Source organism: Octopus bimaculoides, chromosome Z, assembly GCF_046866305.1.
Source record: "Octopus bimaculoides isolate indiv1 chromosome Z, ASM4686630v1, whole genome shotgun sequence".
NCBI lineage: Eukaryota > Metazoa > Mollusca > Cephalopoda > Octopoda > Octopodidae > Octopus > Octopus bimaculoides.
In genome coordinates, this window is record NC_142944.1 from 41,148,160 (window position 1) to 41,163,185 (window position 15,026).

Consider the following 15,026-nt stretch of genomic DNA (forward strand, 5'->3'; position numbering starts at 1 on the left):
ACCCCAGGGCTTATTCTTTGGATGCCTAGTACTTATTCTATCGGCCTCTTTTGCCGAACCGCTAAGTTACGGGGACATAAACACACCACCATCGGTTGTCAACTGATGTTGGGAGGACAAACACAGACACACATACACAGACATACATATATATATACATATATACGACAGGCTTCTTTCAGTTTCCGTCTACCAAATCCACTCGCAAGGCTTTGTCGGCCCGAGGCTATAGTAGAAGACACTTGCCGAAGGTGCCACGCAGTGCGAATGAACCTGGAACCATGTGGTTGTTAAGCAAGCTACTTTATTTCATTTCAATTTGCTATAAAGGCAGTACACAGAGAGTAGCTACGGGCTGGACAAAAACATTAATGAGATGAAATGGATGATAAATATGATGGTATAATGAGAGAAGGCAAAAGCCGCCCGCCGAACTTTGCTTCTCTATAACACTGTCGTTTATAAAATTAAATTTTCGCATTGAGGCTATGAACCTCGTACATAAAAAGTTATAAATTAAGGCATTTGCCTCTTACGATTTTTCATTACACTATATGAGGCACTCGTCCTCTTAGGTTTTTTCGCCCGATATAGCCTTCGCTTCTCTCAAGCAAAACGATGGGTCTGGGTCGGGCCACTTTTCAATACTGAATTCGCCGAGGGGGAAGGAATTCACCAACGCACTTATGTGCCTACTCGACACGACCTTTGCAGACACCTGCGGAGGCCAGTCCGGATCCTTAGTACAGGTGAGGACTCTCTCTCTCTGACGTTTCCTTTTATCCACAAATTTCTGCAGCGCCCCTCCCTTTCGGAATAGGATTAGCCGATCCTTTTCCTCACAGGGTGAGCCCACAGCTTCTACTGTCGGCGGCACATTTCCCGCCGACCTGCTTTCCTCCGTTGGTGGCACAATTCCCACCAACGGAGTGTCGGGACACGCGGGCGGTACACTATCGAGCACCGGCCGTGCCTCGTTCTTTTTTTTCTTTTTCTTTGGGGCTACTGGAGTAGGGCGTACTTCCGCCTTAGCCAGAAGGTCCTCCTCCTCGCCCACAACTTTCGGTGAGCAACCATTGTTGCCCACCTTCTTTCTTTTCTTCCTTTTCTTCGAGGAGGTGGAAACCTCCTCGACTTTCTCCGTCTCTCCCTCCACTGGGAGAGCGGGGGGAACAACATTTATTAACTCTTTCAGGACCTTACTCTGGTCCTGGGGGCAGTCCTTCTTAATATGACCAGGCTCCAGACACAGGTGACATTTCGGGGGACGTCCCTCAACAATGACTGGATATCTCTGCCTGTCCGTCCTTAGAAAATCTGGAAGAACCAGATCTCTGGCTGTTTGGGTCCACAGAGTCAAAACCGCTTTTGACTCAACCCAATCAGCTGTAGGTAAAATTTTCACATTTAAGAGCTTGGCTCCACTGCCACCCAGACCCCGTTGGATAGTATCCTCTATCCAATCAGGTTCTATACCGGGTGGCAGCCCACAGATCCAAGCTCTAGTTAATTTCTTCCCACAGAATGTGGGAAGAAACAGAATTTTTTGCCCTTCTAAGGGCTGGCTCGCAAACTTGCGAGCCACCTCAGGGGTGTCAAATAGCAACAAAACCATCGCATACTTTACACCCCTTGCCATAAACTTAATAGTTGGCAGATATTCTGCTAACTCTTTTTCAATTTCAATTTTGGGAAAGACCGTAATGGTATTGAGTAACCTAGAGTAGGTCTGCAACACCACCGTTCTTTCCCTGAAATCATTTAACCACTTCTTGGGTGGGATAATCTCCCACTCCACAGCAGTGGCTTTAGTTTTCTTTATATTCTCTGCCATGGGAAAAATGTCCACATAAGATTAAACAACTAAACCACACAACCACTCCTGCGCCTATATATATATATATATAGAGAGAGAGAGAGAGAGAGAGAGAGAGAGGGAGAGAGAGGGAGAGAGAGAGAGCGAGAGAGAGCCTCAGGGCAGCCAAAACCTTGAGAGGGGAATTGTTAGGCAGAAACTGAAATATGCCAGAAGGTGGTGAGCTGGCAGAATCGTTAGCAAGCTGGACGAAATGCTTAGCGGTATTTCGTCTGCCGTTATGTTCTGAGTTCAAATTTGCTGAGGTTGATTTTGCCTTTCATCCTTTCGGGGTCGATAAATTAAGTACCAGTTACACACTGGGGTCGATGCAATCGATTTAATCCCTTTGTTTGTCCTTGTTTGTCCCCTCTGTGTGTAGCCCCTTGTGAGCAGTAAAGAAATAAGAAGCTGAAAAAAGCCAGCCATGTATGTGTGTGTGTGTGTGTGTGTGTGTGTCCTTGTTTCCACCATGCAATAATTGTAAATGAATGTCACTGTCATACAAGCAGTGTCGTTCATTTCTAATCTTCTGGGAAAAACCTGTCTGGCCATAGAAAATATTACCTTGTAAGGTTTGGCAATAGGACGGGCATCCAGCTGTAGAAAATCTGTTTCTGCAAATTTTATTTGATCCATGCAAACATGGAAAAGTGGACTTTAAAATAATATGATGGGTTGAATAATGTGTGTGTGTGTGTGTGTGTGTGTGTGTGATTGTTCAGTTTTATTTCAAGATTTCTTGATGTTAACAAATATAAGTAAAAAGAAAATCTCAGTGTAAATGTATAATTAACTGTTAATTGTAAAGTGGGGGAGAATTTATGTATATTGATGCTTACAAGCATACACACAATACACATGTGTGTATGTATGTTTATAAATATGTGTGTGTGTTGTATGTGTATATATATATATATATGTGAGTACATAATATACACCTCGACTTTGTGTTTATCTTCCATTTTACCTATTTCACCTATATATATATATATATATATATATATATATATATATATATATATATATAGGCCTGTTATGTGTCACCAGTGATCAAGGCCAGAGCCTTGATCACAGTTTCACTTAGCTTGACATGTCTTCTTAAGCACGGCAATTTACCAAAAGTCTCGGTTACTTGTCATTACCTCCATGAGTCACAACAACTGAAGATCATATTGCACCACCTCATCCCATGTCTTCCTAGACCTACCTCTTCCCTGGATTCCCTCCATAATTAGAGATTGCCACATCTTCATGCAGTTGTCCTCATCCGTACACATCACATGACCAAACCAGCGCAGTCTTCTTCCTTGCACACAACATTTGATGCCTCTTATATCCAGTTTTCCTCTTAAATCATTTACACTCTGTTGTTCCATGTCTGTGTATATATATATTATCATCATCATCGTTTAACGTCCGCTTTCCATGCTAGCATGGGTTGGACAATTTGACTGAGGACTGGTGAAACCAGATGGCTACACCAGGCTCCAATCTGATTTGGCAGAGTTTCTACAGCTGGTTGCCCTTCCTAACGCCAACCACTCAGAGAGTGTAGTGGGTGCTTTTACGTGTCACCCGCACGAAGGCCAGTCAGGCGGTACTGGCAACGGCCACGCTCAAAATGGTGTATTTTATGTGCCACCCGCATATATATATATATATATGTATATATATATATATATATATATATATATATATATATATACATACAAATACATATATATATGTGTGTGTGTGTGTGTTAACGTTTAGCAAAAACAACAAAGAGCTAGTCCAGGGGCACTGGCAATGATCTCACTCGGAAATTCCACGAAGGCCAGCCAGGCAGCACTGGCAACGGTCATGCTCAAAATGGTGCATTTCGTGTGTCACCCGCACAAGAGCCAGTCCAGGGGCACTGGCAACGATCTCGCTCGAAAATCCTACGACGGCTTCGCACAAGAGCCAGTCCAGGGCACCAGCAACGATCCCACTCGAAGGTCCATACACATGCTGAGGGCACAAGTGCCAGAAAGGCGACGCTGGGCACAGGTGCCATCCCAATTTCAATTTCGCTTGCCCCAATAAGTCTTCGCAAGCTGAGTTTCGTGTCCAATTTAACTCGATTTCGATTTCACTTGTCTCAACAGGTCTTCGCAAGTGGAGCTTAGTATCCAATTTTACTCGATTTCGATTTCACTTGCCTCGACAGGTCTTCGCAAGTGGAGTTTAGTGTCCAACTTAACTCGACTTCGATTTCACTTGCCTCAACAGGTCTTCGCAAGTGGAGTTTGGTGTCCAATGAAGGAAGGTACGCATAAATGGACTGGCTAAGGCCATAGATTTAGGTCTCACTTGGCTTGCCGGGTCTTCTCACTTTTTCACACATCTATCCTCATCCATTCTCGCTACATGACCATACCAGCGCAATCGTCTCTCTTGCACACCACAACTGATGCTTCGTAAGTTCAACTTTTCTCTCAAGGTACTGATACTCTGTCTAGTATGCACACTGACATTACACATCCATCGGAGCATACTGGCTTCATTTCTTGCGAGCCTACGCATGTCCTCAGCAGTCATGGCCCATGTTTCACTGCCATGAAACATGGCTGTTCATACACATGAATCATACAATCTACCTTTTACTCTGAGAGAGAGACCCTTTGTCGCCAGCAGAGGTAAGAGCTCTCTGAACTTTGCCCAGGCTATTCTAATTCTAGCAGCTACGCTTTCAGCGCACCCACCCCCACTGCTAATTTGGTCACCGAGATAGCGGAAGCTCTCAACCACTTCTAGTTTTTCTCCCTGGAATGTGGCAGAAGTTGTTTTCTGCGCATTCACAGTGTTTATAGCTCCTGAACATCTGCTACATACAAAAACTAACTTCCTAGTTAACCTTCCTTTGATATTGCTGCACCTCTTCTGTGTCCATAGCTTGCACTGGGTGCATCTTATTGAGTTACTACCCACTCCTTTTCTACAGATCGAGCAGGGCCATCAACCCGAAGGGGTTTGTGTTTTGTCTGCCTTCCTACTTATTAGGACTTTGGTTTTAGCTAGGTTGACTCTAAGGCCCTTCGATTCTAGTCCTTACTTCCACACCTGAAACTTCTCTAGTTCTGATAATGACTCAGCAATTAGTGCAAGGTCATCAGCATAGAGGAGCTCCCAGGGGCATCCTGTCTTGAATTCCTCTGTTATAGCCTGGAGGACTATGATAAATAAGAGGGGGCTGAGGACAGAACCTTGGTGGACCCCTACCTCCACCCGGAATTCTTCACTGTACTCATTGCCAACCCTCACCTTACTGACAGCATCTCTGTACATGGCTCGCACAGCTCTCACCAACCATTCTTCTATCCCTAGTTTCCTCATTGACCACCAGATGAGAGATCGGGGGACCCTGTCAAAGGCTTTCTCCATATCAACGAAAGCCAGGTACAGAGGTTTATCCTTGGCTAGGTATTTCTCCTGAAGCTGTCTTACCAGAAATATAGCATCAGTGGTGCTTTTCCCAGGCACGAACCCAAACTGCATCTCATCTAAGCTGACTCGCTCCCTAAGCAATTGAGATATAACCCTCTCCGTGACTTTCATTACCTGATCTAAAAGCTTGATGCCTCTGTAATTATTTGTATCTAAAGCGTCACCTTTACCTTTGTAGCAGTTGACTATGGTGCTGCTACACCAGTCATTGGGTATGACTTCTTCGTGTATCACCTGGTTCGTAATACGGGTGACTAGGCTATAGCCGACACTTCCAGATATTTTGAGCATCTCTGCAGTGATTCCTGATGGGCCAGGAGCCTTCCCTGTCTTATATATATATACTAGCAGAGGCACCCGGCGTTGCTCGGGAATGAAATTGTTGCTTATATACTTGAAGAAAAAAGGCAAAATATGCTGTATAGAAATTTGAGGACATTCTGTAGATGGACTCTCAGATGAATGATGGCTGGCCGCGTCTCATCAATGGGGAAAATTGAAGATGTGCCAAAAAGCCTCATTGGTACTTGGAAAGTTTTACGAAAATTAAAATGGGGATTAAATGAAAAAAATGATTTACGTGAATATCCTCACAAGAGTAATTGAAATAAATGGCGATTGTGGAACCCCCCACGCACGCATGCGCGCGCATACACATGTGTGTCTTTGTAAATATGTTTGTATACATTTATGTATGTGTGTGTTTGTAAGAGACAGAGTGTGAGTGAGAGAGAGAGGTTTGTTGTCATGTATACGTACATGCATAAATATACATACATCTTTGGATGTATGCATATGACAACACAGCCCTTGACTCACTCACACTCTGTCTCTTACAAACACGCACACGCGCGCATACACACGTGTGTCTTTGTAAATATGTTTGTATACATTTATGTATGTGTGTGTTTGTAAGAGACAGAGGGTGAGTGAGTCAAGGGGTGTGTGTGTGTGTGTGAGACAGAGTGAGAGAGCGGTGTGTATGTAGTATTTACTCTCTCTCTCTCTCATACACACGAACACACACACTCACACACAAAATAGAGAGTGAAGCTTTTTGCCGTTGTTATGTCAATACCAGAAGTTGACATTGAGGAACCTTTTTAAAGAAGTGAATCTTAAATATAAAGCAATATTATTTATTTTTAATTAAAAAAATCAAATGAAGAGCCTAACATTTATCCAAGGTCAAATTATTCATGCATCACAAGTATGGAAGCATTTGGTGAAGTCGATTTCACGTGAAAAGCGATTACACACACATCTCTGTTTTATATATAGTATAGATATATTAAAGGCATTACTATGCATAAATGCCTCACGCTAGAAGGGACTCTTAAAGTCAAAACTACCATAATGTGTTTTATTATGGTAGTTTTGACTTTAAGGGTCCCTCCTAGCGTGAGGCACTTATGTATAATAATGCCCTAAATATAAATAAATATATTTACGGAGAATAATTAACAAGTTTTTCCCTTATGAGGTTTTTCACGCTAACTATTTGATAAATTCTTATAAAGATCTTATCCTATATTTAAATTGTATATATATATATATATATATATATATATATATATATACACACACATATATATATACACACACACATATATATATATACACACACACACACACACACATATACAAGGCCAACCAAAGCCTTGTGACTGGATGTAGTAGATGAAAACTGAAATTGTCGTGTGTGTGTGTGTATGTACATATTTTTTTTATTTTTTGCTTTTTAAAAATGCTATTTTTCATTTTTTAAAAATGCTATTTTTCATTTTTTTTAAATGTTATTTTTTATTTTTAAAAAAAAAGTTACTGACACTCTCACAAACATAATCATATATTGATTAATTCAGTCTGTTTAAGGATCTCAAATTTCTAATATGTAATTTTTTTCCTGTTTTACCCTGGTGAGATTTTTTACTCAAAATATTTCCAAAATATGAATTTTTTAAATTTTTTATTGGTTTTGAGTTTGAATTAAAAAATTGTATGGATTAATAATAATAATGATAATAATAATGTAATATATTAATAAATTGACATATGTCAGTTTAATCTCTCCATTTTCTTTTTATTATTTTTATATACATATACATATGTAAATGTGAGGACACATGACTTAGTGGTTGGAGTTTTGCCCTCATGATTGCTAGATCGTGATTTCAATTCCTAGAGCAGGTGGTGTGTTGTGTTCTTGATCAAAACATTTCATCTCATGTTACTCTTTGATCATTTTGATACCTGACTTGTGGAACACTTGTGCACCTGTTCAGACAATGGATTTGATGGCGGGAGTGAAGTGAGCCAGTGTGCAGCACGAACATTTGATCATTATAAATAGATCTTTTGTGCAGGTGATTTGGCAAAAAGCTGAACGCTCATACGTCATCTTCGATTGGAGAGTCCATCATATATGTGTGTGTGTGTGTGTGTGTGTGTATATATATATATATATATATATATATATTACTCTTTTACTTGTTTCAGTCATTTGACTGTGGCCATGCTGGAGCACTGCCTTTAGTCGAGCAAATCGACCCCAGGACTTATTCTTTGGATGCCTAGTCCTTATTCTGTCGGCCTCATTTGTCAAACCGCTAAGTTACGGGTACGTAAACACACCACCATCGCTTGTCAAGTGATGTTGGGGGAACAAACACAGACACACAAATATATGCACACACATACATATACATATATATATACATATATACAACAGGCTTCTTTCAGTTTCCATCTACCAAATCCACTCACAAGGCTTTGTTCAGCATGAGGCTATAGTAGAAGACACTTGCCGACAGTGCCACGCAGTGGGATTGAACCCAGAACCATGTGGTTGGTAAGCAAGCTACTTACCACACTGTGATCTAATCAACCAGCACCCTCACCCAAAATTTGCAGTTTTGTGCCTATGATAGAAAGGATTATTATTATTATTATTATTATTATTATTATTATTATTATTATTATTCAGTAGTTTTATTTTTATAACGTGCTTTCACTTCACTACCGAGCGCAGCTCTGTGCGCCTTGGGTATGTGCTGTGGTTTGCTGTGGTGCTCTTATGTTTACTGTATTGAAAGTGTTTTGCGTAGAATGTGTGCAGTACCCAGTAGTGCAATTTTCTGTATGTTATATATATTTGTAAGTCCTGGTGTTTTTGTTATGTATTTGTCTGAATATTTTTTTATTATACCTAAGGCACCTACTATGATAGGAATTGTTTCTGTTTTTAGATTCCACATTCGAGTTATCTCTATTTCCAGGTCTTTGTATTTTGAAAGTTTTTCCATTTCTTTTAGAGAAACGTTGTCATCTGCTGGTATTGAAACATCAATTAGAAGGCATTTTTTTCCTTCATGATCTTTGACAACTATATCTGGTCTATTTGCCTTAATTTCTCTATCTGTGTGTATTGGCATATCCCAGAGTATGGTTGCTTTCTCGTTTTCTGTGACCTTTTCTGGCGTGTGTTTATACCATCTTTTTTCTGTTGCTATTCCATAATGTTGGCATAGCTTCCAGTGTATATAGGTCCCAGCTCTGTCGTGTCTGTGAATATATTCCTTCTTAGCCAGGACTGGGCAGCCAGAGATAATATGATTTATTGTTTCTTGTCGATCTCCACATATTCTACAGTTACTTGTTATATTTCTTTTCATTATGTGTTTTTGGTAATTTCTGGTGGGGAGGCTTTGGTCTTGTGCAGCAATTAAAAATCCTTCAGTCTCTGCTTTGAGTCCTGAGCTTCTCAGCCATTGCTGGGATTTTTCTCTGTCTATTTCTTTCGCATTTAGTTTAGCCCAGTATTTACCATGTAGGGGCTTTTCTTGCCATCGTTTTATCATGGTCCGTTGCTGTTCTAGTTTTAGTTTGGATTTCATTTGTTTTATAGCTTTTGTTGTTTCTTCTTCTTCTTCTTCGTATTTGTTAGGTAGATTGATTTCTTGTTTGTATTTGTCAGCTTCCTTAAATACTGAAAACAGTTTTTTGTTTTGCTCGTGTTTTGTGGCTATTTGTATTAGTTTCCCTTGCTTCTGGAGTAGGTATTTTTGCAGTCCTATGGTGGTTATTTTATAATAGTTTTCTAGCTGTATAAGACCCCTGCCACCTTCTGTGCGTTGTATATATAGCCTTTCTATGTCAGATTTTGGGTGGTGCATCCTATATCCTGTCATTATTTTTCTTGTTTTCCTGTCTATTTTACATAGTTCGTTTAGTGTCCAGTTAAGGATGTTGTAGCTGTAGCTTATAACTGGGACAGCTAAAGTGTTGATACCCATTATCTTGTTTTTAGCATTGAGCTCTGTTTTTAGTATTGATCTAACTCGTCTATAGTACTCTTTCTTTATTTTTTCTTTCATTTGTGTATGTTGTTTCCTATCTAGTTCATTGACTCCTAAATACTTATATGGTTGGCTTTCGTCTAGTTCTCTTATTTCATTGGCTTTATCTAGTGTTATATTGCTACTTTTAACTAATTTTCCTCTTTTCAGGGTTGCTTTGGCACATTTTTGTAATCCGAATTTCATTTCTATTTCCTTGGTAAAGCCGTGTACTGTCTGTAGTAGTGTTTCTAGCTCTTTGTCGTTTTTTGCATATAATTTTAGGTCATCCATATATAGAAGGTGGCTGACTGTTTTTCCATAGCATTTGTAACCGCATCCAGTTCTATTTAGCAATTCTGTTAAAGGTGTGAGTGCCAGGCAGAACAGGAGTGGAGAGAGCGTGTCTCCCTGGAATATTCCTCTTCTAATGGGGATGGCTTTCGTTTTCACAAGTCCCTCTTTTGTTTGGAGCTGTAGCACTGTCTGCCATTTGTTCATTGAGTGCTCTATGTATTTTATGATAATTGGTGCCACCTTGTTTATGGCTAGTGTTTCCAGAATCCACGTGTGGGGAACACTGTCGAAAGCCTTTTGGTAGTCCACCCAGGCCATACTGAGGCCTTTCTTCTTTCTGCGGCTGTCTTCAGTTATGGCTTTATTGATCAATAATTGATCTTTTTTATTATTATTATTATTATTATTATTATTATTATCATTATTATCATTATTATTATTGTTCAGTAGTTTTATTTTTATAACGTGCTTTCACTTCACTACCGAGCACAGCTCTGTGCGCCTTGGGTATGTGCTGTGGTTTGCTATGGTGTTCTTATGTTTACTGTATTGAAAGTGTTTTGCGTAGAATGTGTGCAGTACCCAGTAGTGCAATTTTCTGTATGTTATATATATTTGTAAGTCCTGGTATTTTTGTTATGTATTTGTCTGAATATTTTTTTATTATACCTAAGGCACCTACTATGATAGGAATTGTTTCTGTTTTTAGATTCCACATTCGAGTTATCTCTATTTCCAGGTCTTTGTATTTTGAAAGTTTTTCCATTTCTTTTAGAGAAACGTTGTCATCTGCTGGTATTGATACATCAATTAGAAAGCATTTTTTTTCTTCATGATCTTTGACAACTATATCTGGTCTATTTGCCTTAATTTCCATATCTGTGTGTATTGACATATCCCAGAGTATGGTTGCTTTCTCGTTTTCTGTGACCTTTTCTGGCGTGTGTTTATACCATCTTTTTTCTGTTGTTATTCCATAGTGTTGGCATAGCTTCCAGTGTATATAGGTCCCAGCTCTGTCGTGTCTGTGAATATATTCCTTCTTAGCCAGGACTGGGCAGCCAGAGATAATATGATTTATTGTTTCTTGTTGATCTCCACATATTCTACAGTTACTTGTTATATTTCTTTTCATTATGTGTTTTTGGTAATTTCTGGTGGGGAGGCTCTGGTCTTGTGCAGCAATTAAAAATCCTTCAATCTCTGCTTTGAGTCCTGAGCTTCTCAGCCATTGCTGGGATTTTTCTCTGTCTATTTCTTTCGCATTTAGTGTAGCCCAGTATTTACCATGTAGGGGCTTTTCTTGCCATCGTTTTATCATGGTCCGTTGCTGTTCTAGTTTTATTATTATTATTATTATTATCATCATTATTATTATTATTATTATCATTATTATTATTATTATTATTGAGTGAGAGAGCAGTGCATGCCATCAAAGTGACACTGGGGTAAAACATACGAAGCCCGTTATACCCATCATAACTACCCGTCTGATAAGAGTACTTCAGGCCCATGCATTACAACCATATGCACGCGGCACGGTGATTTCATTTCAAGATAAACAACACATGAACTTGCAAATGAGGCCCAGTTAGGATTTTCATAAGGTCAAGTAGCCCATCCCACTCACAAGGTCCCTGAATAAGTGCTGTTTAAGGATGTTGAATAAAGCAACCATGTTTCTGAAGGTGAATTATCCAAACCCCAAAGAACTCCTCTCAACACATGGCTATGATGCCCCCCACTACTTCTGCTCGTGATCACATATCGTGCACATATCGTCAGCCACCAAGAGACATGCTCAACTGGTTAAGGTCAAACAACTGACAAGCAAATCTGTGGTATTAAGCAGAATATTTGGTGTAGCCCATCTTTTATACCAAGACAAAACAACGTACATGATAACACTTCCAATCAATTAAGATCAGAAACCATGAGAGCCACTGCCTGGTACTGCATCAGAGCATATATTATTATTATTATTATTATTATTATTATTATTATTGTTGTTGTTATCATCATCATCATCATCATTATTATATGAAACCTCACAGCTTATTTTGCTGATTATGATGGAATGTGTCAGCTGTCCATAGCCAGTAGACTAAGTTGACATTTGTTTACTGGTCATACTTCAAGAATCCTGTAAAGAATTATTATTATTATTATTATTATTATTATTATTATTATTATTATTATTATTATTATTATTATTATTATAATTGAATTAGATATTTTGCCACTATTTAAAAAAGAATGCAAAATCAAGAAAGAATTTTTATTGCTGCTGTTTTTAATATAAATGCATATGTGTATGTACACATACTCTAAATGCACATACCTCCACTGATCCATTCTCTTAACACACATGTGTATATATATATACACATATATGTATGTATGTATGTATTGCACTATATTTCTGCACACTTAATTTTCTGTTAATTTTTTTTAATTCCCCTCCTTCTCTTTCTCTAAATTGTCTTTGACATTAAATCTATTAATGTTTTTTTAAAAAACAACTTGCTGGTGTTCCTCTTCATCATATACACGGTAATCACATTTAACTTATTGATGTGTTTTGTTTCTCTTTTTTCCGACGAGATGATTGCATTGTTTTACACAATTTTATTCACTCCAGAATAATATCGATACTTTCTTCAAAACATATGTTGGAAATATAAAGATTTGAATACGACATGTGTTTGACTCCATTTCTTATTTTATATATATAATCAGACTGGAGCCTGGTGTTGCCATCCGGTTTCACCAGTCCTCAGTCAAATCGTCCAACCCATGCTAGCATGGAAAGCGGACGTTAAACGATGATGATGATGATGATGATGATGATATATTTATATATATATATATATATATATCAAATAATAAGCAACACGGATTTCAAAAGTGATTGCAGTACGCACGTTTCATGCTACTTCAATTTATTTAAGTAATGTGAGCATTACCTTAAATGCAATATGAAGAGCAATCTTCAGCTGCACGAAAAAATGTAGAAAAAAAAGCTGGATATACTCAAAAAATTGCTTTCCTTAACCCTGGTAGAACATCTCTTCTTGATACAGATAATAATAATAATAATAATAATAATAGTGATAGTGGTGCACATGGCAACAATAACAACAATAATAGAGATAATAATAATAATAATAATCATAGATGTTATAACAGACCTAATAACTTAAATAGTAACAACAATGGACCAAATAAAAAACAACCCTATTTACCTAAAAATATAACTAATAAGAAAAGTAATAAAGTGCATTTTAATAGTAAACTTAATAGCAAACTATATACTAACGCTAATAATAAACCTATGTTAATAGACAGTAATGTTGAATCAAATAACAAAAATAGTAAACATCCCACAACTAAAAGAACTACTAATCTCAATAATAATATTGTACTAGAAAATAATAGTAATCATAGCACACCCCATACCCACCCACACAATAAATTTAAGAGAAAAAATAAAAATTCTATCTGGTTAAATATACCCTTCAACTGTACAATATCCACAAATATTTATAAAAAATTCATGAATATTTTACAAAAAAATTTCCCTTCTTCTCACAGATATAGTAAAATCTTCTCTTGTCATAAAATCAGAATTTCTTACTCTACCCTTCCTAATGTAGGTACAATCATAGCTAGGTTAAACAAAAAAAAACATCAAGTCAGCTAGAATTAATGAAATTACAAATAGTGGCCATATGAATGCAAATAATAATCCATCTAATACCAATAATGATGCTACCAATAATTATACAAATAGAAGTGAAAATAACAATAACGAAAGAAATTATGAAGATAGTAGCAATATACTTATTCCTATAAACCATAATTTCAACCAACAATTAGAATATATCAGTAACGACGTTACAGTTTTGACTGAAGTTGATGATAGGCCCAACTCCAACAGAAGTAATAGTGATCAAAGACATAATTCATATAATATCAATAGGCCAAATGCGGAAAGAATAAGTCCAACTAATAGCGCATCAAGATATGAATTAAATAATGATGGTAATAGCCAATATATACCTAATAATAGAATTGAAGAATTGATAAATGATATTAGTGTAAATAATTGTAATAATAATAATAATAGAGATATTAGAAATAATATAGGTGGAGTTGATAACCCCACCATGTGCAACTGTAGAAAAAAGTCCCATTGTCCTTTATTTGGATTTTGTTGTACCCGCAACGTAGTGTACAGATGCATCATTAGTACTAGAACAGAGAATTATATTTATATAGGGTGTAGTATTAACCTGAAACAGAGAATATATAACCATAAATCTTCATTTAGACTTAGACATAAGGCAAATAGTACAACTTTGGCAAGTAAAATTTGGGAGTTAAAAGACAATAGTATTAATTTTAGCCTTAAATGGGAAATTATAAGAAAAGCTCAACCTTATAGAAATAATAGATATGGATGTGAATTGTGTTCTATGGAAATATATGAAATTTTTAAACTTAGGAACAATCCTAATCTAATCAATAATAGATTAGACCTTAGGGTATCATGTGTGCATTGCTCTACTCGCACTTTTAAATTTTTTAAAAAATAGGACTTTTATTTAAATAACTAAAGTTATCAAAATTTATAGTACCTTACTTTTATTATAGTCATCTAGAACTATCAACTAGCACATATTTATTTTGGTAATTGAAACTTTACAACATATATTCCTGATCTCTATCCTTAACATCTAATCTACTGAAATCAGTCATCAGATTCCTGTATTGATTATCCTTGTTATTTCCTAACATCCTTTCTTTTCTCAGTCCCTTAAACATCAGTATACACATTATTATAAACTAATAATCCGATAATAATTTTTATCTTTTATTCACATTATATAAATAAGGCTTACCTATGTGTCTCCTAAATAGTATCATTATCGTCAGCTAATAAGTTTTTTTAAAGATAATTCAAAATAGTGTTCATGATCACTATATGCTTAATATACTTAATATCCTTAAATTTTACACCCTATCCAGAGCCCCTGAATTCAATATTGACATTATTTCATGAT

General features: G+C 37.2%; 1 protein-coding gene across 1 annotated transcript; it reads right to left on the reverse strand.

The window, feature by feature from the left end:
* Positions 1-221: 221 nt before the first annotated feature.
* On the reverse strand, positions 222-2,756 carry LOC149132226 (uncharacterized). Its single transcript, XM_089365352.1, has one exon. The coding sequence runs from the start codon at positions 1,832-1,834 to the stop codon at positions 572-574; it is 1,263 nt and encodes a 420-aa protein (XP_089221478.1). The 5' UTR covers positions 1,835-2,756; the 3' UTR covers positions 222-571.
* Positions 2,757-15,026: the final 12,270 nt, after the last annotated feature.